This window comes from Pongo abelii, chromosome 4 (assembly GCF_028885655.2).
Source record: "Pongo abelii isolate AG06213 chromosome 4, NHGRI_mPonAbe1-v2.0_pri, whole genome shotgun sequence".
In the NCBI taxonomy this organism is placed as follows: domain Eukaryota; kingdom Metazoa; phylum Chordata; class Mammalia; order Primates; family Hominidae; genus Pongo; species Pongo abelii.
Genome location: NC_071989.2, coordinates 140,268,857 through 140,290,684, shown reverse-complemented (window position 1 = coordinate 140,290,684; position 21,828 = coordinate 140,268,857). Strand labels below are relative to the sequence as shown.

Here is a 21,828-nt window from a genome sequence, read left to right as displayed (position 1 = left end):
AAATACGTATGCAAGCCAACATCAGCATCTAAATGTATAAAACAGACATTGACAGAACTGAAGGGAAAAATAGTAATACAATAATTGTGGGATAATTCAATATAACCCACTTTTAACAATGGATAGAACATTCAGACAGAAAACAGGTAAGCAAACAGCAGACTTGAACAGTGCTATAGACAACATGGACCTAACATGTATACAAAACATTCTACCCAACAGTGGCAGAATATATATTTCTTTCATGCACAGATAGGACATTCTCCATAATAGATCATGTTATGTCACAAAACAAGTCTTAACAAATGGAAGATTGAAAACATACCAAGTATCTTTTCTGACCATAATGGAACATAACTAGAAATCGGTAGCAGAAGGAATACTGGAAAATTCACAAATATGTGGAAATTTAACATACTCTTGAATAACCAGTGAGTCAAAGAAGAAATCAAAAGGGAAATTAGAAAATATCTTTGGATGAAAGCACAATATATTAAAACGCGGGATATGGCAAAAGCAGTACTGAGGGAATTTTATAACAATAACTAAATTTAAAAAGAAAAATTTCAAATAAGCTAATGTTACACCTCAAGGAACTAGAAAAAAAATGAACAGCAAAAAATTATCAGATAGAAGGAAATAAAATTTAGAGCAGAAATAAATGGAACAGAAAATCGGAAAAAATACAAAGAATATGCGGTGTTTGGTTTTTTGTCCTTGCGATAGTTTACTGAGAATGATGATTTCCAATTTAATCCATGTCCCTACAAAGGACATGAACTCATCATTTTTTATGGCTGCATAGTATTCCATGGTTTATATGTGCCACATTTTCTTAATCCAGTCTATCATTGTTGGACATTTGGGTTGGTTCCAAGTCTTTGCTGTTGTGAATAGTGCCACAATAAACATACGTGTGCATGTGTCTTTATAGCAGCATGATTTATAGTCCTTTGGGTATATACCCAGTAATGGGATGGCTGGGTCAAATGGTATTTCTAGTTCTAGATCCCTGAGGAATCGCCACACTGACTTCCACAATGGTTGAACTAGTTTACAGTCCCACCAACAGTGTAAAAGTGTTCCTATTTCTCCACATCCTCTCCAGCACCTGTTGTTTCCTGACTTTTTAATGATTGCCATTCTAACTGGTGTGAGATGGTATCTCATTGTGGTTTTGATTTGCAAAACTATTGCAAGCACAAAAAACCAAACACCGCATGTTCTCACTCATAGGTGGGAATTGAACAATGAGAACACATGGACACAGGAAGGGGAACATCACACTCTGGGGACTGATGTGGGGTGGGGGGAGGGGGGAGGGATAGCATTAGGAGATATACCTAATGCTAAATGACGAGTTAATGGGTGTAGCACACCAGCATGGCACATGTATACATATGTAACTAACCTGCACATTGTGCACACGTACCCTAAAACTTAAAGTATAATAATAATAAAATAAATTTAAAAAATAGAAATCAGTGAAACTAAGAGTTGGTTTTTTGAAAAGACAAATTTGACAAACTTTTAGTTAGATTAAGAAAAAAAGAAGACTCAATAAAATTCAAAGTGCAAGATGAGACCTTATACCTGATGCCACAGAAACAAAAATAATCATGAGACTACCATGCCAAATTATAGGACAATAAATTGAATAACCTAGAAGGAAAGAAGAAATTCCTAGAAACATATAACCTATTAAGACTGAATCATGAAGAAATATGAAATCTGGACAGACCTATAACTAGTAAGGAGATTGAACCAGCAATCAAAAACCTTCCAACAAAGAAAATCCAGGACCAGATGGCTTCACTGGTGAATTCTACCAAACATTTAAAGAACATTTAATTCTAATTCTTCTTAAACTCTTCTAAGAAATTAAAGAGGAGAAGACACTTTCAAACTCATTCTTTAAGGCCAGCATTACCCTCATACTAAAGCGAGGTAAATACTACAAGCAAAGACAACTGTAAGACAATATCCCTGATGAACATAGATGTAAAAATCCTCAACAAAATACTAGCAATTGAAATTCATCTCTATATTAAAAGGATCATACAGCATGACCAGGTGGCATTTATCTCTGGAATGCAAGGATGGTTCCAAATACAAAAATCAACTAAAGTGATACACTGCATTAACAGAATGAAGGGTAACAATTACACAATAATTTCAATAGATGCAGCAAAAGGATTTGACAAAATTCAACATCTTTTATGATGAAAACTCTCAAACTAGGAGCAGAAGGCAATTACCTCAACATAATAAAGACCATATATGAGAAGCCCATAGCTAACATCATACTCAGTAGTAAAAAACTGAATGCTTTTCTTCTAAGATCAGGAAGTATGCTGAATACTTTTATTCAGCATAGTCCTAGTCACAGCAGTTAGGCAACAAAAAAATAAAAGCGTCTAAATTGAAAAGTAAAATTATCTGTTTTTGCAGATGACATGATCTTATATGTAAAACACTCTAAAGACACCACGAGGCTGGGTGTGGTGGCTCACACCTGTACTCCCAGCACTTTAGGAGGCCAAGGTGGGCAGATCACATGAGATCAGGAGTTAGAGACCAGCCTGGCCAACATGGTGAAACCCCTTCTCTACTAAAAATACAAAAGTAAGCTGGCGTGGTGGCAGGTGCCTGTAGTCCCAGCTACTCAGGAGGCTGAGGCAGGAGAATCGCTTTAACCTGGGAGGTGGAGGTTGCAGTGGGCTGGGATCGTGCCACTACACTCCAGCCTGGGTGACAGAGCAAGACTGTCTCAAAAAAAAACAAAAAACACAAAAACTTATTTGAATGATTAAATGAATTTGGTAAAATTGTAGATTATAAAATCAACATACGAAAATCAGTTGTGTTTCTATATTCTAGCAATAAACTACCTGAAAAGGAAATCAAATAATCTCATTTACAATATCATCAAAAAGTATAAAATATTTAGGAATAAACTTAAGAAGTAGAAGATATGTATGCTGGAAAACGATGAATAAAATTTAAAAAGATGCAAGCAAATGGATGCACATCCCATGTTTATCAGTTGGAAGACTTAATATTGTTAAAATATCCATACACCCAAAGCAGTCTACAAATTTGATGCAATCTCTATCAAAATCTCAATGGCATTTTTTAATAGAAATAACAAAGCAACCCTGAAGTGTATATGGAACCACAAAGAAGCTCAAGTAGCCAAAACAATCTTGAGAAGAACAAAGTAGGAACGTTATACTTCCTGATTTCAAAATACATTGCAATGCTATAGTAATTCAAACAGTATGGTACGGTCATAAGAGAAATGAATCCATACATATATGGCCAACTTATCTTTGACAGGATGGAGTGCCAAGAATACACAATGAGGAAAGGATACTTTCTTCAACAAATGCTATTGGGAAAACTGAATAGCCACATACAAAATAATGAAATTGGACATTGACACCCATACACAAAAATTAACTCAAAATGGATTAAATACTTAAAGATAAGACCTTAAGCTGTAAAACTCCTAGAAGAAAACATAGGGGAAAAGCTTCATAACATTAGTCTTAGCAGTGATTTCGTGGTTATGATACCAAAAGTATAGGCAACAAGAGCAGTAACGAGTGAGACATCATCACTTCTGCACAGCAAAAGCTTCTGCACAGCAAAAGAAACAATCAACACAGTAAAAAGATAACCTACCAAAATGGAAGAAAATATTTGTAAATCATATATCTGATAAAGGAGTAAATAATTAAAATGCATAAGGAACTCTTATAACTGAATAGCAAAACTAAGCAAAAAAGACAACCTGATTGAAAAAATAAGACAAATAACTTGAATATATATTTCTCCAAAGCAGCAGCAGCAATAGCCAACAAGTATATGAAAAAATGCTCAACATCATTAATCATCAGGAACATGCAAATCAAAACCACAATATCACTTCACACTTGTTAAAAGGGCTATTACCAAAAAACAAAAAACAAAAGATAACAAATGTTGGCAAGGGTGTGGATAAATTAGAACCCTTGTGCACTGTTGGTGGGAATGTAAAATGGCACAGCAGCTATAGAAACAGTATGGAGGTGTCTCTAAAAATTAAAAACAGAATGACCATGTGGTCCACCAATCCCTGTGTGAATATCCAAAATAATTAAAATCAGGATCTCAAAGAGATATTAGCATTCCCTTATTCATTGCAGCATTATTCACAGTAGCTAAGAGGTGGAAAAAACCTAAATGTTTGTTGATAGATGAATGGATAAAGAAAATGTGATGTATAAATACAATGGAATATTATTCAACCTTAAGAAAGAAATCCTGCAATTTGTGACAACATGGATGAACCCTGAGGACATTATGTTAAATGAAATAAGCCAGTTACAGAGGGTCAAATACTTGATATTTCCACTTACATAAGTTATCTAAAAGAGCCAAACTCATAGAAGCAGAGAGTAGGATGATGTTTGACAGGATCTGGCAGGAAGGGAAAATTGGGAGTTGCTATCAATGGGTATTAAGTTTCACTTACACATGTAGGAGTGAGCTCTAGAGAGCTGCTATAGAACACTGTGCCTTTAGTTAACAACACTGGATTGTACACTTAAAAGTTTGAGTGTAGATCTCATGTTAAGTGTTCTAACTATAAAAAGAATTTTAAATATTAAAATGTTTAAACTTAAAATTAAAAAAATCTTGAAACAAGGATATTAAGTAGGAGGAAAAAGAATCAAGGAGAAATAGGAACAAGGAGAGGAAAATATTTTTAAAAATCTTCATTGAGATAAGAAAATATGTATTTTATCCATTAAATAAGAATAGGATGCTATGAAAAAGAGGCTGTTCTAAGAACAATGAAGTGCAGAAGCAGAATGGAAAACTCAGTAAAAGGATTAAAATATTAAGTTGAGATTTACCAGAAAAAAAAATCATAAGAAAAAAAGGAGGAAAAAAGAGGAGAAAATAAAGAAAAAAATATTAAAATTTAGAGGAAAAAAGAATGAGATAGAAGAACAGTATATGAAATCCAACATCAAATAATAGGAGTTCCAGGAAAAGATAATGGAAAAAAGGGAAGAAAATTATTAAGAAATAATTCAAGAACATTTTTCTAGCTATAAATTATGAGTTTCCAGGTTAAAAGGACCATAGTGTGCCTAGTACAGTAGATGAAAAACACCAAGGCACAGCATTACAAAATTCTAAAACACCTGGGAGTGGAATAAATGGAATGAATTTATGCAATTTGGTAGCATTTGAGATTAAATAGATATAAAAATATAGAGAGACCAGGAGTGGTGGCACACGCCTGTAATCACAGCACTTTGGGAGGCTGAGGCAGGAGGATTGCTTGAGATCAGGAGTTCGAGACAAGCCTGGCCAACGTGGCGAAACTGTCTCTACACAAATAAAATATTAGCCGGGTGTGGTGGTGGATGCCTGTAATCCCAGCTACTCAGGAGTCTGAGGCAGGAGAATCACTTAAACCCAGGAGGCAGAGGTTGCAGTGAGCCAAGATCACACATCACTGCGTTCTAGCATGGGCGACAGAGCAAGACTGTCTCAAAAAAGTGTGTGTGTGTGTGTGTGTGTGTGTGTGTGTGTATAAAACTAAACAGATGAGGAAAGGGACTTGTATTGACTCCAGGAAAAACAAAAGGTGGTTTTGATATACCGCCAGAGTAAACAGCATTTTTATAACATTTTATCATAATATGTCTATATGAATATTGATCTAACTTAATATATGATATAACAATAGGGGAACAATGGGAGGGGTAGGAAAGGTGGGGATGGGCGAATATACAGGGAATAGCCTTATTCTTCCATAGTGGGAAGTCACTAGAAAGCTTAAAACTGATATTAAGTAATAGCAGTTTACGTACAGTTGTCCCTTGGTATCCATGGGGGTTGGTTCCAAGACCTCCCTTGGATACCAAAATCTGTGGATGCTGAAGTCCCTGATATAAAATGGCATGGTATTTGCATGTAACCTATGCACATCCTCCTGTATACTTTAAATAATCTTTAGATTACTTATAATACTTAATACAATGTAAATGCTATGTAAGTAGTTGTTATACTGTATTGTTTAGAGAATAATGACAAGAAAAAAAAGGCTATATATGTTGAGTATGGATGCAATTTTTTTCCTGAATATTTTCAGTCCATGGTTGGTTGAATCCACAAATATGGAACTCATAGATACAAAGGGCTGACTGTATGTTATTTAGTGATGCGATTTTTAATGGCACATAGGTATAATATATATAAAATATAACAGGCAGCTCACATGTGTGCTACCTGTCTCTTAGATCAATAATCCTTATGGTAGAAAAGTCTAGAGAGGAAGGCAGGGTAAGGGAACCAGAATAGACTGTAGATTATTTACTATATTGATCCATCAAGGCTTATTTTTTTCTGTCTCATCCAAAACCTTCAAATATAATACCATCATTTGGTATGAGCTGGGGACCTAATGTGGGGTAGGGAGTAACCCATCATTTGTAGGCTGTTGTTCAAAGTCTTACACTATTTTTTCTCTGCTGTTTTAGACTGGGAGTGTCCCAGCTTGGAAGAACACATGCAGTGGAAGAATTCTACTCTTCTGGATACCAGTAAAGCAGTAGCAATAGAGAAGGCACCACAGTTTTCAAATGTCTCTGCAATTTTAAGTGAGTTGCACACACAGGGGAACATTTCTCATCTATGTTGGAAAAGCAAAGTATTTTTTCTCTTGAATGATTTCTAAGCTAAGTCTATCAGTTGGATTGCCTTTGGCTACAGATAATATCTAATAATAGCATAAGTATGTATGAGTTTACTTTTTTATTTATTTTGAGACAGAGTCTCACTCTGTTGCCTAGGCTGGAGTGTGGTGGCACGATTTAGGCTCACTGCAACCTCTGTCTCCCAGGTTCAAGTAGTTCTCCTGCCTCAGCCTCCTTAGTAGCTGGGGTTACAGGCACGTGCCACCACAGCTAGTTAATTTTTGTATTTTTATAGATATGGGATTCCACCATGTTGGCCAGGCTGGTCTTGAACTCTTGACCTTAGGTGATGTGCCTGCCTTGGCTTCCCAAAGTGCTGGGATTACAGGTGTGAGCCACTGCTCCTGGGCACATCAAGCTAATTTAAACAATTTTTTCTAGAGATGGAGTCTTGCTATGTTGCCCAGGCTGGTCTCAAACTTCTGGCCTCAAGCAATTCTTCTACCTTGGCCTTCCAAAGTGCTGAGATTACAGGCATGAGCCATTGTACTCAGTCTTTTATAACTTTTTATTTTGAACTATTTTTAGACTTTTCGTTTAGTCTTTCTTTTTTTCTGTTTCATGATACTATCCTGGATCCCATGTCGCATTTAATTGTTATTTCTCCCTAGTCTCCTGCAGTTTGTAATAGTTCCTCAGTCTTTCAGATTACTGATGTTATTCTGTAGAATGTCCCTTACTTGGGATTTGTCTTGATGTTTCCTTGTGATAGGAATGAAGTTATGGCTGGGTGCAGTGGCTGACACCTGTAATCCCAGCACTTTGGGAGACTGAGGTGGGAGGACTGCTTGAGGCGAGGAGTTTGAGACCAGCCTGGGCAACATAGTGAGACCTCTATCTCTACAAAAAATAAAAAATGAGCCAGATGTGATGGTGCACGCCTGTAGTCCCAACTACTCAAGAGGCTGAGGTGGGAGAATGAGAGGATCGCTTGAGCCCAGGAGGTCAAGGCTACAGTGAGCCATGTTTGTACCACTTAACTTCTGCCTGGGTGACAGAATGAGGATCTTCTCAAAAAAAAAAAAAAAGAAAAGGAATGAAGTTATGCAGTTTTTGGTATACCACAGAAATGATGTTGTGCCTTTGCAGTGTATCATATCATATCAAAGGGTTCATGATGTCCCCCCATTTTTATTTGAAGAATATTATGTCTTATTAGTGGTGATGGTAAATTTCATCATTTAGTTAAGGTGGTATCTGCTGAATTTCTCCAATTAAAGATTACGTTTTCTCTTTGTAATTTTTGAATATCTACAAAAAGATGGTTTGAGACTGTAAACTCTGTTTCTGTTTCTCCTCAAACTTTATTTCACTAATTTTAGCAGCCATCAGAGGAGCCAGCTGACTTCAACCTTTATTACTGTGGTGTTTGTCCAAGGGTGATTTTTTATTCTATTCTTTCCTGCTACTTTTATTAATTGGAATTCTACTGTAAAAGAAGAACTTTCTCTTTTCTGCCATTTGTTTATTTGATTACTTATTCAGTGTAGACTCATGGATATTTATTCTATGGTTTGAAATCCAGTACTTTCATCATTTGTTCATTTATTTATTTATTTATTTATTTCTAGTATATATGTATAGAGTAGTTTCAGTAGTGTTAACCCAGGCTCCTGTAAGAAACACATTTAGTAAATAAATTACAGCATTTGTATACAGTTCTTTTTGTCTTTAGCATTACAGCATCCAGTCAAAATACTAATTTTCCAAAGTTACGTAAGTTCATTTTCTCCCCACCTCCCTTAGCATATGAGAAGTTATTCACTTGTAATATGTATAGCTAGATTCATTTGTTATTGATTAACTTTTGCATTCACCTTTCCTGTTTGGTTTTGTTTATGTATTTAGGAATATGAAATATTACTATGGTTTTAAGAGTCATAGCTATATAAAAAGGTATTCTCCGAAAATTGTCACTTTCTCCTTCTTCCAGCTACCATTCTTCTCTTCTTTCTACCCCTTTCTCACCTGTGGTGTAACTGGTCTTTTTAGTTTTTGGCTTATCCTTCCTGTGTTTCTTTTGTACAAATGAGGAGATATCCATGTATTTCTTTATATCCTCTTCTTTGTTACATGAAGGGTACCGCGCTATATAGCTACTCTTTTTTTCACTTTGATTTTTCCACCTAACAGTATGTACTGGAAATCACTCCACATTGGTTGACATAGAGATCTTCCTCTTATTTTTTACAGCTGCATAGTACTCCACTCTGTATTGGGGAAAAATTAGGTTTTTCCCCAATATTTTGCCACCATCAACAATACTGCAATGAATAAACTTATGATATATATTTTCATGTTATTGGCAGTGTGTCTTCAAGGTAGATTTCCAGAGGTAGGATAGCTGGGTCAAAAGGTAAGTGCAGATATCATTTTATTGGATATTGCCAAGTTTTCCTCCAGAAGGATTGTAACAGTTTGCATTCCCAACAGCAGTGTGTTGAAGTGCTGGTCTCCCTATATCCTTACCAATAGAATGTGTTGTCATATATTTTTTTAATTTTTGCTACTTTTATAGGTGACAAATGGTATCTCTGTGCTATTTTAACTTGCATTTCCATAATTATATGTGAGTTTAAACATTTTTCATATGTTTAAGGGCCATTTTTATTTGAAGAATATTGGCCTTTTGTCTGTGGTATATATTATGAATATTTTGTCCCAATTTGTCAGTTGTCTTTTTGTTCATGGTATTTTTTGTCATGCAAAAATTTTTTATTCATATTGGGTTTATGTTTCTCCCATACCAGCCCAGAGCTAGTGTAGCAGTTCACTAATATCATCAAGATCATAGGGTCTTATGTCAACATACAACCAAGTGTGTTGGCTTGTTACCCCATAGTTGCAAGGTGGTTGCTAAACTCTAGGTGTCACAGCCATGTTCCTGGTAGAAAGAATGAGAGAGGGCAGGAGTAGCCCCACATATATTCTTTTATTGGAAGAAGAAAAGCTTTCCCAGAAATTCCCAGCTGACTTCTACTTTGGTCTGTTGGCCAGAACTGGGTCATGCATCTGTCTACCACCAGGGAGGCTGAGAAACCAAGTATTTTGCTTTCCTATCCTCTATTGTGGTAGAAGGCAAGGAAAATGAAGAAGGGCAGTAGGAATGGATATTGTCAGCCTACCTATTAGAGCCTGCCACTAAGAAAGGGTCATGTTAGTCAAAGAACATTGAGTTAGGGGTCCTTTATTGGAAAGTTGATAGCTGTCTGGATGGCAATATTTCTACAGTGTTTGAAGGCCTTGTCTTCTGTGTTATGTTTAGTTTGGCAACTCCTTTGCTGAAATAAAGTTCTCAAAGAAGCAGCCTGTCTCTTTAGCAAATACTTTGGTTAGGATTCTTATCCATTGCAAATGTCAAAAAATCTAATAGTATTAGGTTAAAAAGGGAATTTGTTACCACATGTACCTGAAAAATTCAGCAATAAATCAGGTACAAATGCAACTTGATCCAGGGTTTCAAATGATATCGGTAGGATCCATTTCCTCTCTATCTCTTGGCTCAGGATCCCTCTATGTCAGTTATGCTCTCAGACAAGTCCCTTCTTAGAGAAACTTTTGCTGGCTCTGGGCTTACGTAATCACAGCCTCAAATACATTGAAAAAAGTGCTTCTCTTTCCCAACAATTTGAACTGAAGTCCTGGACCTTAAACATGGGCTTCATTAGTTTATATGCCTTACCCTGAACTAGTCACTTTGTCCAGGGAGATGCAGGGCTCTCACAGCATTGAGTTATAGGCTATGCCTGGACCATCAGGGGAAAAACAATGAGGTGACTGTTACCAGCAAAAACAGAGTAGATGCTAGATGATAAGGGTCCACTGTAGCCCTTTATGTTTTGAGAACCTCCCTTTGAGGAAATGCTTAAAGGCACCATTCACTTTGTCTCCTCTTAATTGGCGAGATTTAAAAATTCTAATCTAACATAAGCAAAGTACCACAGCCACTAAAGGTTTTAATTTCTTTAGACAACTATACCCATGGTTCTTTATATTCCTAGTAATACCTTAATGTACCTGAGGCAGTCAAATGTTGGCTGGCAGAAATTCTCTTGACCAATCTATTAGTATGCATTTCTATATATTTGATACTGGACTAGTATTCGACTATGAGTTTTCTAATTTTTTTTTTTTTTTTTGAGATGGAGTATCACTCTAGCCCAGGCTGGAGTGCAGTGGCGCAATCTCGGCTCACTGCAGCCTCCACCTCCTGGCTTCAAGCAATTCTCGTGCCCCATACTCCCAAGTAGCTGGGATTACAGGCCTATGCTGCCATGGCCAGCTGATTTTTGTGTTTTCAGTAGAGACGGGGTTTCACCATGTTGCCCGGGCTGGTCTTGAACGCCTGACCTCAGGTGATCCACCTGCCTCGGCCCCTCAAAGTGTTGAGATTACAGGCGTGAGCCACCGTGCCCGGCCTAGTTTTGTAATTGGACCAGTTATTTTTTTCTTATATGTAAAATGGGGATAATAAATTGATATATTTACCTGACAGGATTGTTGTAAGAATCAAGTAAGATAATACAGGTGAAGACTTCAAAAATTATAAAGAACTATTCAAATACAAAGGAGAGATTCCTGTATCTCACAAAATTTTGCAACATTTTTTTACTTTGATATTTTGAAAATATTTTTACCTAATTTAAGTGGCAGACATAAAAACAATATTTAAAAAGTTATAAAAATGAACTGCACTTGGGGGAATATATTCATTTTTACCTAATTTTTGCCTCTGGTTTGTCTTTGAATTATATTTCTAATAGATTGTTTTTATTTTCTTTCCTAGGTACCTCTTCAGAAGATTATCAGAAGTGCTATAGAAAAACGTAAGAACTAAAAATTTTAAAATTGTTGAGCTTCTGAAACCCTGTATTATAATAGTTATATAGCAAATATGATTGTTAGTCCACAAACTCAGGTGTTCATTTATTATTTGTTGAGAACTCACTATGTGTCAGTACTGTTGTAATTGCTAGAGATATAGTAGTGAACAAAATTGATTAAAAATAAAATCTCTGCCCTCAGCAATGATAGCGAAAAGGAAAAGTTTGAGAAAAATTCAAGAGGGATAGTCAATACTTTTTAGTGACAGATTGGAAGAAGTTGAAATCCAAGTTGGCTCTCAGCCCTCTGACTTAGGAAATTGGATGAAAACTTGTTCACTAGGTGAGGGAACACAAATGAAAAAGCAAGAGTGGGTTGGGGTAATACTGAGGTACCGACAGCACTTTGAAATGGAGATGTCCAACAACAAGTTGGATGGCCTAGCCTGGAGAGCAAGGGAAAAGTCCTGGACTGAAGGCATAGTTGTCTCCTTGGGAAAGAATGTAGAGTGAGAAGAGAGTAGCGTTAGTATGATAGCCTCTTTATAAATATGCCTGTATCTAAATGGTGAGAAATTTCTGAAGAGAAATTTTCTTGGGTGAATTGTTTTTTTGGGTGAATTGTCCTTCAGTAAATGACAGTGAAAATAGTAAATATAAATGACTAAGGTGACCAGAGATGATGATGGACTCGCTTAAAAAATTCCTTCCACAATTTATAATGTAATATATTCTTAAGGAGGATAGAATGGTATTTGGATAATAATGATACCAGATTTGAGTGCCTGTTATCTACTAGACATCTGGCATTCTCTTTATTTAAGTAGCACATTCACAAAGTAAAACCCCTACAACTTTGACATAGTAGCTAATGGAGGAAGGGGGTTTTATTTATATTGCGATAACTTCTTTATAGATCCACTTTAATGACTGTTGCCTATGTACTGAAATGGAGCAAATGTAATAAAACACTTGATTATGTGTATCTGAGACTATTTCCTGTCTCACCTAAATACTGACCTCTCTTTGAAAAATAAAACCTACTACTTACATGTGTAAAGAAAATATAGCTTCATTTATTTTTTTTTAAAATAACTCATCTAAACTTCTCTTAAACCCTCATCACCCTTCGCCCCTATTTAGCTGGGAAATAATGAGTTAAACTTACTTATTGTCATCCATTTACTTCTGGTTAGAAGTCCTTTTTGGGTAAATGCTGAATCTTGGATTTTCTCCCCATTCCATAGTCCTGAGAATGGCATATTGGTAGGTGATCATATCCCTTTATCTGCCTGGGCAGTTTCAGTGTATGCCTGTTTTTCTGACATAATTCTTAATAGAGTACCCTTGTACTCTCAGAAATGTTCCAGTTTGGACAAATAGTCACCGTAAATGTAAGTGTTTAGGAATAGAGGCAGACCTTACGTAGCCTTGTAGCAATGCTGGGGAAAGGGTAAAGTTGGGATCTGAGAGTATCTGGAATCCCATAAGCTGTCTCTGGATTTTTACTGATTCATGCTGCAAGGCTTCTAGACTGATTCTATACCTGGTCTGGGCTCCACTGAAAAAATCATTGACTCATAAACTTAAGGCCTTATTTAGGACCTGAGGTCCTCCATTGCTGATTTTACCTCACTTTGGTTTTTGTTGCTTTCTCAAACCTTTTGAGTCTCATTGAAGTCCTGTATCCAGACTTTGACTAGGTGGCTTTCCACAACCTTTGTAGTAGAGTCACTTCACCACAGCACACCTATGCCAGGTGTTTTGGCTGTAAATTTGGCCACTTTCTTCATTGCCCTTGGTGTATGGAACCTTGAGAACTTGTTCTCAATGCCCAGGAATTAAGAGAATCTCAGGAGAGCTAACTGATGCCCCCTCTCTGCCTGAGCTCTTCTTGTTATGTTGTTTCCACCCTGTGTGGACATCTCCTAGAGTTCTAAACAGGGAGTTAGTACATACTCCCTGTTCTTTTGGCTTTCTCTTCATCTCTTCTAATGTCATCTTCCCATTTATTACCCCTATCTCCATATTTGGGCCTTGAGGGAGAAAAGTCAGCTCCCATTGTCTGCTTATTTTCTAAGTCTTTGTCCCCCTTCTCTTTCTAATAATGCTCTAGACTGGAAGGTGTGGAGGAGAGATCTATCTTTGTTAACTTCCTTAGCTTTTTCTGTATCATATGGTTGTCTTAGTCTGTTTTCTGTTGCTTATTACAAAATACCTGAAACCGGGTAATTTATAAAGAAAAAGAATTCCTTTCCTTTCCTTACTTCCCTTCCCTTCTCTTCCCCCTTCCCTCTTCCCCCTTCCCCTTCCCCTTTCCCTCCCCTCCCCTCCCTTCCTTTTTTTCTTTTCTTTTTCTCCTCTTTCTCTTTCTTTCTTTCTCTCTCTCCCCACCCCCTTCCTTCCATCTGTCTGTCCATCCTTCTTCCTTCCTTCCTTCTTTCCTTTCTTTCTTTCTTTCTTTTCTTTTTTTTTTTTTTTTGAGACAGAGTCTTACTCTGTTGCTCAGGCTGGAGTGCAGTGGCACCATCATAGCTCACTGTAACCTCAAACTCCTGGGTTCAAGTGATCCTCCAGCCTCAGCCTCCTAAGTAAATAGGACTACAGGCATGTGCCACCATGCCTGGCTAGGAATTTATTTCTTACAGTTATAGAGGCTAAGAATTCTAAGGTCAAGGGGCTGTAGTTAGTGACGGCCTTCTTGCTGATGGGGACTCTCTGCAGAGTCCCGAGGTGGCAAAGGGCATTACATAGCAAAGGGACTGAACGTAGTAGCTCAGGTTTCTCTTTTTCCTCTTGTAAAGCCAATCATACCATTCCCATGATAACATATTAATCCATTACTCCATTAATCCATGAATGGCTTAATCCATTTATGGAGGCAGAGCCCTCATGATCCAGTCACCTCTTAAAGACCCTGTCTCTCAATACTGCCACATTGGCTATTAAATTTCAACACGAATTTTGGAGTGGAAAACATTCAAACCATAGCAATGGCTAATAGTAGAACTCTGTAGTTGTGTTTTAACTTACATATGTTAATAGGAACTTGAGGAAGGTAGCAAAATGTTAAATGTGGTTTTCATGTTGTCTTAGAGTTTGGACAGTGGCCTTACTGATGAACACAAATCGTTGACAAGTACCCCCATTCCTTATTCTGTGTAGAATTATCTATGTGGAGTTTGTAAAAGGTGAGGCCAAAAACCAATTCTACCAGCATTAGCTTATTACTCATCTCCAAACTAAGAAAAGGCTAAGAATACATGGAGAGGATGAAAAGTCCAAGGATGCATGTGTCTTTGATAAGAGCTATATATTGGTATCACGTGGAGCGAGGAGTCTTCTCCCTCACCTCAACACAAGAAAGGAAGCTCCAAGAGAACCATTTGGAAGGTTCAACATATGTCCCTGGGAGTTAGTTTCTGACTCATACCCGAAAAGTCTAAAGGCAAAGAGGGTCTGTTAGGTGCTTTGGAATGGCAGAATAAAGAGGAAGCTAGATATACTTTCAGAGTTTGACATGACAAAGATTTGTGCACAATGCCAATAGGCCAAATATGGATTCCATAGAAGGGGGCTAATTATGGATCATTTTGAAAGGGATTATGCCCAATATGACTTCCTGCAAAGGATGAAGTAACCTCACTCAAAAGCAGTTGGAGGTTCTATCATCAAAGGCAAAAGCTGAGGAGATGATAAAAAGCAGCAAGTGAGAGAGCTCCAGTGATAGGTAGAGCTGCAGTGATAGGTAAACCTCCAGTGATAGGTAAACCTCCAACGAACCCTTCAGAATACTTCAAGTTTAAAAGAGTCCACATTTGATTACCTGTCATATCCCAGAGATACCAATGGCACATAACTGTGTCAGTCAAGATTGAGAAAGACTTTCCTGTATGTTTTTAAAACTCCTTTCCTATAATTCACTGCCAGAGGAACCCAAAGTGTAGTTTCCAAATAGGCAAGGGAAAAGAACAAGAAACAGAGATGAGACCAATGGTGGTTGCTCTTCCCACAGCATATTCTGAGTCTAAATCATGCCCAAGCTGAGAAAAGGAAAAAATTTAAATTGCGTAAGGAGAGTTTGGATTTGTAATATTACACTGAACTTTGTGTTACCTAAAAATAGCTACTTATTACAAGAGAATGCCAGAAAGGTGTTAGTAAAAAGAAATCTACCTGAAAGTTCATTCAGAGGCAAGAAAGTACTATTTTGACAGGATACGTTTAAAAGGAAATATGAAAGAATAAAATTGTTTCTGTTTACTGAGTTCAACTATTCAGTTAATCAGTGTAGGAATTTAGAAAATTCCCTTCTCACATTTGGTTTTCAACTGCATTTTCTTGCTAGGGACTCAGAAATCCCATTTTTGTGGTCAGAGGCTGAGCTTTGATCCTTTGGTATTTATTCCTTTTGTGATAGCTAGTCCTTTCCTACACATTTAGGTAGAACTGGGGGTGGTCTAGTTTGTAGAAGTACAAAAAAAAACCCCAGCATATTAATTTCAAAAAAATATTTTACTGCAGTCTAGCCTGGGTAACAGAGCAAGACCCTCTCTCAATAATAATAATAATAATAATAAATAATAATAATAATAATAATAAATCTGTCATGTATCTTAAAATTCTTTCCACAAGAATCTCAGGAAACAAGATTGCTATCCCTTTTGCATAAATGAGGTAACCAAGACTCAAGACAGGCTAAGTAGCTTTCCAAAGGCCACTCAAGTGTGAGTAGTGGAACTGGAGTTTAAAGCAACGTCTGTCTTATTCTAAACACTATGCCCTGTCCTCTACGCATATTGTTTCACACTCATAAATGTATAAATATATTGCCTTTTTTATTAAACTATTTGTTCGTATAAATACCATAACATTTTTCTAAGCAACTGTATATTTTCCCACAGGATAATTAATCTCAAATAAATATCTTTATTTTAAATATTATTTGAGGGTTTTTGAAAGTTACTGAAGGATTTAGAAAATACCACTAACTAGTTTGTTCTTGTTATAGAGTGATGACCACAGCAGATCAAAATGTTTCTCCAAAAGCAAAGTGTGCTTCAAATTCAGAATCAGGTAATAAATAATGAAACTAATTATTTTATGTAGTAATTGTAATATTTATGTTAAAATACATGATTCTGTATTTATTTTTGCTACCTGCAACATGCATTAACAAAGTTAGTAGCCCAGTAAAACAAGTACTGTTTAGCTTGGTTGTATTTAAGCAATGAAGATATGTGGGATCAGAAAGTGGGTCTTTGCTATCCCCACAGCATCAATCATTTATTCATTTAATAAACATTTAATGAATGTGAACTCCATACTAGATATTGTTGTATATACTAGTGGAAGTGATATACTTTTCCTCCGCTTGTAGATTTCAGCTGTAGGAGAGGACAATAAGTAAGCATATATTGTAGTTATGCATAATGATTGAAAAATAAAGAGATCAGCAAAGTGTCTTGCAAACCCTTATGTAGTTTACTATTAGGATAAATTTAGCAAGACATTTATATCCTTATTAACCTCTACTGTATCTCATATTTTTCTGTATTTCCTGCATCAAGTTTTATAGCATCCATTTGAGAGTAAACTTGAAGAATTGCTGATTTTGCTCTTGATGGTTGTAAATGTTTGTATGAATATATATTTGCATAATCTTCATTTTAAGAAGTTATCTTAATGAGCATTTACTAAATGCCACACATTAAGTTAGGAACTGTAGGTATAAAACAATTAATATACTTTCTTTTCTAAGCAAAATTAGTCTAGTGATAAAAACTAATCTTGTAAAAGCACAAAATCCTTGGAAGGAGCAATACCTTCTACCCCGGAGGGTTAGCATTGGAAGAAGGATTTGTTTTACAGATCAAAGAATAGGGGAATGTGTGAATAACAGATAAGCACTAATTAAAGGGAAAGTGGTAAGTGTACCAAAAACAACCATGATTTTACCTAGGTTTTGCCGAATAAAAAGTGTTGCTTTAGCTGTGGAAAATATTTACAAAGCTTGGTGGTAGAGCAGAATAGTGATTCTTGAATTCTGTATGTTTTTGTATTCTTACTTTTATATGGTAACTTAAAATTTAAAATTAAATAAGCCACTTCTTACTCTAGAGATTTTTTTACACATTTCTTTTTACAATTTTTTTATTATTAATATTTGTGGATACGTAGATGGTGTATATGTTTATGGCTTACATGAGATATTTTAATACAGGCATGCAATGCATAATAATCACATCAGGGTAAGTAGGGTATCCATGCCCTCAAGCATTTATCCTTTGTGTTACAAATAATACAGTTATACTCTTTTAGTTATTTTTAAATGTATAGTTAAATTATTTTTGACTACAGTCATCCTGTTGTGCTAGCAAATACTAGGTCTTATTCATTCTTTCTAACTATTTTTTTGTACTCATTAACCATCCCCACCTTCCCTACAAACCACTCCCCCTCCCCAGCTATCAGCCTCTGATAACCATCCTTCTATTCTCTATCTCCATGAGTTCAATTGTTTTTATTTTAGATCCCACAAATAAGTGGGAACAAGCAATATTTGTCCTTCTGTGCCTGGTTTATTTCACTTATCATAATGACCTTCAGTTTTATTCATGTTATTGTAAATGACAGGATCTCATTCTTTTTTAAGGCTGAATAGTACTCCATTGTGTTTATGTACCACATTTTCTTTATCCATTCATCTGTTGATGGACACTTAGGTTGCTTCCAAATCTTGGCTGTTGTGAATAGTGCTGAAACAAATATGGGAGTGCAGATACCTCTTTGATATACTGATTTCCTTTAGTTTGCATGTATACTCAGCAGTAGGATTGCTGGATCGTATGATATCTCTATCTTTATGTTTTCGAGGAAGCTCCAAACAGTTCTCCTTAGTGGTTATATTAATGTACGTTCCCACCAACAGTATACGAGGGTTCCCTTTTCTCCACATCCTCACCAGCATGTTATTGCCTGACTTTCGGATAAACGCAATTTTAACTGGGGTAAGATGATATGACATTGTAGTTTTGATTTGCATTTCTCTGATGATCAGTGATGTTGAGCACCTTTTCATAGACCTGTTTGCCATTTGTATGTCTTCTTTTGAGAAATGTCTGTTTAGGTCTTTTGCTCATTTTTAATTGGATTATCAGATTTTTGTTTTTCCTATAGAGTTGTGTGAGCTCCTTATATATTCTGGTTATTAATCCTTAATTAGGTGGAGTAGTTTGCAAATATTTTCCCCCATTCTATGGGTTGTCGCTTCACTTTATTGATTGTTTCCTTTGCTGTGCAGAAGCATTTTAACTTGATGTAATCTCATTTGTCATTTTGCTTTGGTTGCCTGTGTTTGTGGGGTATTACTCAAGACATCTTTGCCCAGCCCAATGTCCTAGAGACTTTCCCCAATGTTTTCTTGTAGTAGTTTCATAGTCTGAGGTCTTAGATTTAAGTTTTTAATCCATGTTAATTTGATTTTTATATATGGCAACAGACAAGGGTCTAGTTTCATTCTTTTTCACGTAGCTATCCAGTTTTCCAAGCACCATGTTAAAGAAACTGGCCCTTCCCCAAAGAATGTCCTTGGCACCTTTGTAAAAAAATGAGTTCAGTGTGGATGTATAGATTTATCTATGGGTTCTCTTTTCTGATTCCTTGGTCTATGTGTCTGTTTTTTATGCCAGTACCATGCTGTTTGGGTTACTGTAGCGCCATAGTATAATTTAAAGTCACGTAATGTGATTTCTCAGTTTCATTATTTTCGCTCAGGTTAGCTTTGACTATTCTGGATCTTTTGTGTTCCATATAAATTTTAGTACTTTGTTTTATTTGTGGGAAGAATTTCATTGATATTTTGATAGGGATTGCATTAAACCTACAGATTGCTTTGGGTAGTGTGGCCATATTAACAATATTGATTCTTTCAGTCCATGAACATGGAATACCTTTCCAATTTTTTGCTGTCTTCTTCAATTTCTTGCAGCAGTGTTTCATAGTTTTCATTACAGAGATCTTTCAGATCTTTGGTTAAGTCCTAGATATTTTAGTTTATTTGTTGCTCTTGTAAATGGTATTACTTTCTTGACTTCTTTTTCAGATTGTTTACAGTTGGCATATGAAAATGCCACTGATTTTTGTATGTTGATTTTGTGTCAAGTAACTTTGCTAATTTATTTATCAGTTCTACTAATTTTTTGGTGGAATTTTTCATTTTTCTTTTAAGTATAAGACCATGTCATCTGCAAACAAAGATAATTTGACTTCTTCCTTTATAATTTGGATGCCCTTTATTTTTTTCTCTTGTCTGACTGCTCTAGCTAGACTTCCGATACTATGTTGAATAATAATGGTGAAAGTGAGCATCGTGTCTTGTTCCAGGTTTACAAAGAAAGGCTTTCAGTTTTTCCCCATTTAGTATGATACTAGCTGTAGGTCTGTCATATATTGGCTTTTATTATATTGAGGTATGTTCCTTTTGTACCTAGTGTTTTGAGAATTTTTATCATGAAGGGATGTTGAATTTTATCACATGATTTTCTAGCATAATTTAAATGATCATATGGTTTTTTTTCCTTTATTCTGTTGATATGATGTATCTATTGATTGATTTGCATAGGTTGAACCATCCTTGTGTCCCTGGAGTAAATCCCACTTAGTCTTGAAGAATGATCTGTTTAACATGTTGTTGAATTCAGTTTGCTATTTTATTGAGGATTTTTACATCAATATTCATCAGAAATATTGGCCTATAGTTTTCTTTTTTTGATATGTCTTTGTCTGGTTTTCGCATCAGGGTAATACTGATAGCATTGAATGAGTTTGGCAGTATTCCCTCATCCTCTGTTTTTTGGAACAGTTTGAGTAGGATTGGTATTAGTTCTTCTTTAAATATTTGGTAGAATTCAACAGTGAAGTCACTAGGTCCTGGAATTTTCTTTACCAGGAGACTTTTTATTATAGCTTCAATCTTGTTACTTGTATTGTCCTGTTCAGGTTTTGGATTTATTTATTTATTTATTTATTTATCTTGAGACGGAGTCTCACTCTGTTGCCCAGGCTGGAGTGCAGTGGCACAATCTCAGCTCACTGCAACCCCCGACTCCCAGGTTCAAGTGATTCTCTTGCCTCAGCCTCCTGAGTAGCTGGTATTACAGACGCACGCCACCACGCCCGGCTAATTTTTGTATTTTTAGTAGAGATGGGGTTTCACCATGTTGGTCAGGCTGGACTCGAACTCCTGACTTCGTGATCCGCCCACCTTGGCCTCCCAAAGTGCTGGGATTACAGGCGTGAGCCAACTGCCTGGCTCAAGGTTTTGGGTTGCTTCCTGGTTCAGTCATACTAGATTACATCTGTCTACTGGCATGTAGTTGCTCATAGTAGATACTAATGATCCTTTGAATGTCTGCAGTATCAGTTGTAATGTCTCCCTTTTCATCTCTGATTTTATTTAATTGGGTTTTCTCTCTTGTTTGTTAGTCTGGCTACAGGTTTGTCAGTTTTTTTTTACAAGAAACCAATTTTTTATTTCATTGCTTTTTTGTATTGTTTTCAACTTCATTTGTTTCTACTCTGATCTTTTTTATTTCTTCTACCAATTTTGGGTTTGGTTTGCTCTTTTTTAGTTCTTTAAGATGCACTGTTAGGTTGTTTATTTGAAGTTTTTATTCTTTTTGATATGAGCATTTGTAACTGTAAATTTCCCTGTTAGTACTGCTTTCACTGTATCCTGTAGGTTTTGGTATGTTGTGTTTCCATTATGATTTGTTTCAAGAATATTTTCAGTTTCCTTCTTAATTCTTCATTGACTCACTAGTCATTCAGGAGCATATTGTTTAATTTTCATGTGTTTGTTAGTTTCCAAAATTCCTCGTTATTTTTTATCTTTTATTTTAGATTCAGGTGTACACGTATCTAATTTGTTATGTAGATAAATTGGGTGTCACGGTAGTTTGGTGTGCAGATTATTTCTTCATCTATGTAATAATCATAGTACCTGATAGGTACTTTTTCAATAGTCACCCTCCTCTCACCCTCAAGTAGGCCCCAGTGTCTGTTGTTCCTTCTTTCTGTCCATATATACCCAGTGTTTAGGTCCCACTTATAAGTGAGACTGTGCAGTATTTGGTTTTCTGTTCCTGTATTAGTTTGCTTAGGATAATGGCCTTCAGATTTATCTGCATTGCTGCTGAGGACGTATTCTTCTTTTGTGTGACTGCATAGCATTCCATGGTGTATAT

At 36.2% G+C, this 21,828-nt stretch overlaps 1 protein-coding gene across 2 annotated transcripts in view; it reads left to right on the top strand.

Annotated features, from left to right (window-relative positions):
* MEIKIN (meiotic kinetochore factor) overlaps positions 1-21,828 on the top strand; it is a 128,007-nt gene that overhangs the window by 17,738 nt on the left and 88,441 nt on the right. For both annotated transcript variants that reach the window (XM_024247389.3, XM_054555918.1), the window contains exons 6-8: positions 6,543-6,662; positions 11,545-11,584; positions 16,593-16,657. In XM_024247389.3, coding sequence (XP_024103157.1) covers positions 6,543-6,662; positions 11,545-11,584; positions 16,593-16,657 — 225 coding nt within the window. The remainder of the gene's footprint in view (positions 1-6,542; positions 6,663-11,544; positions 11,585-16,592; positions 16,658-21,828) is intronic.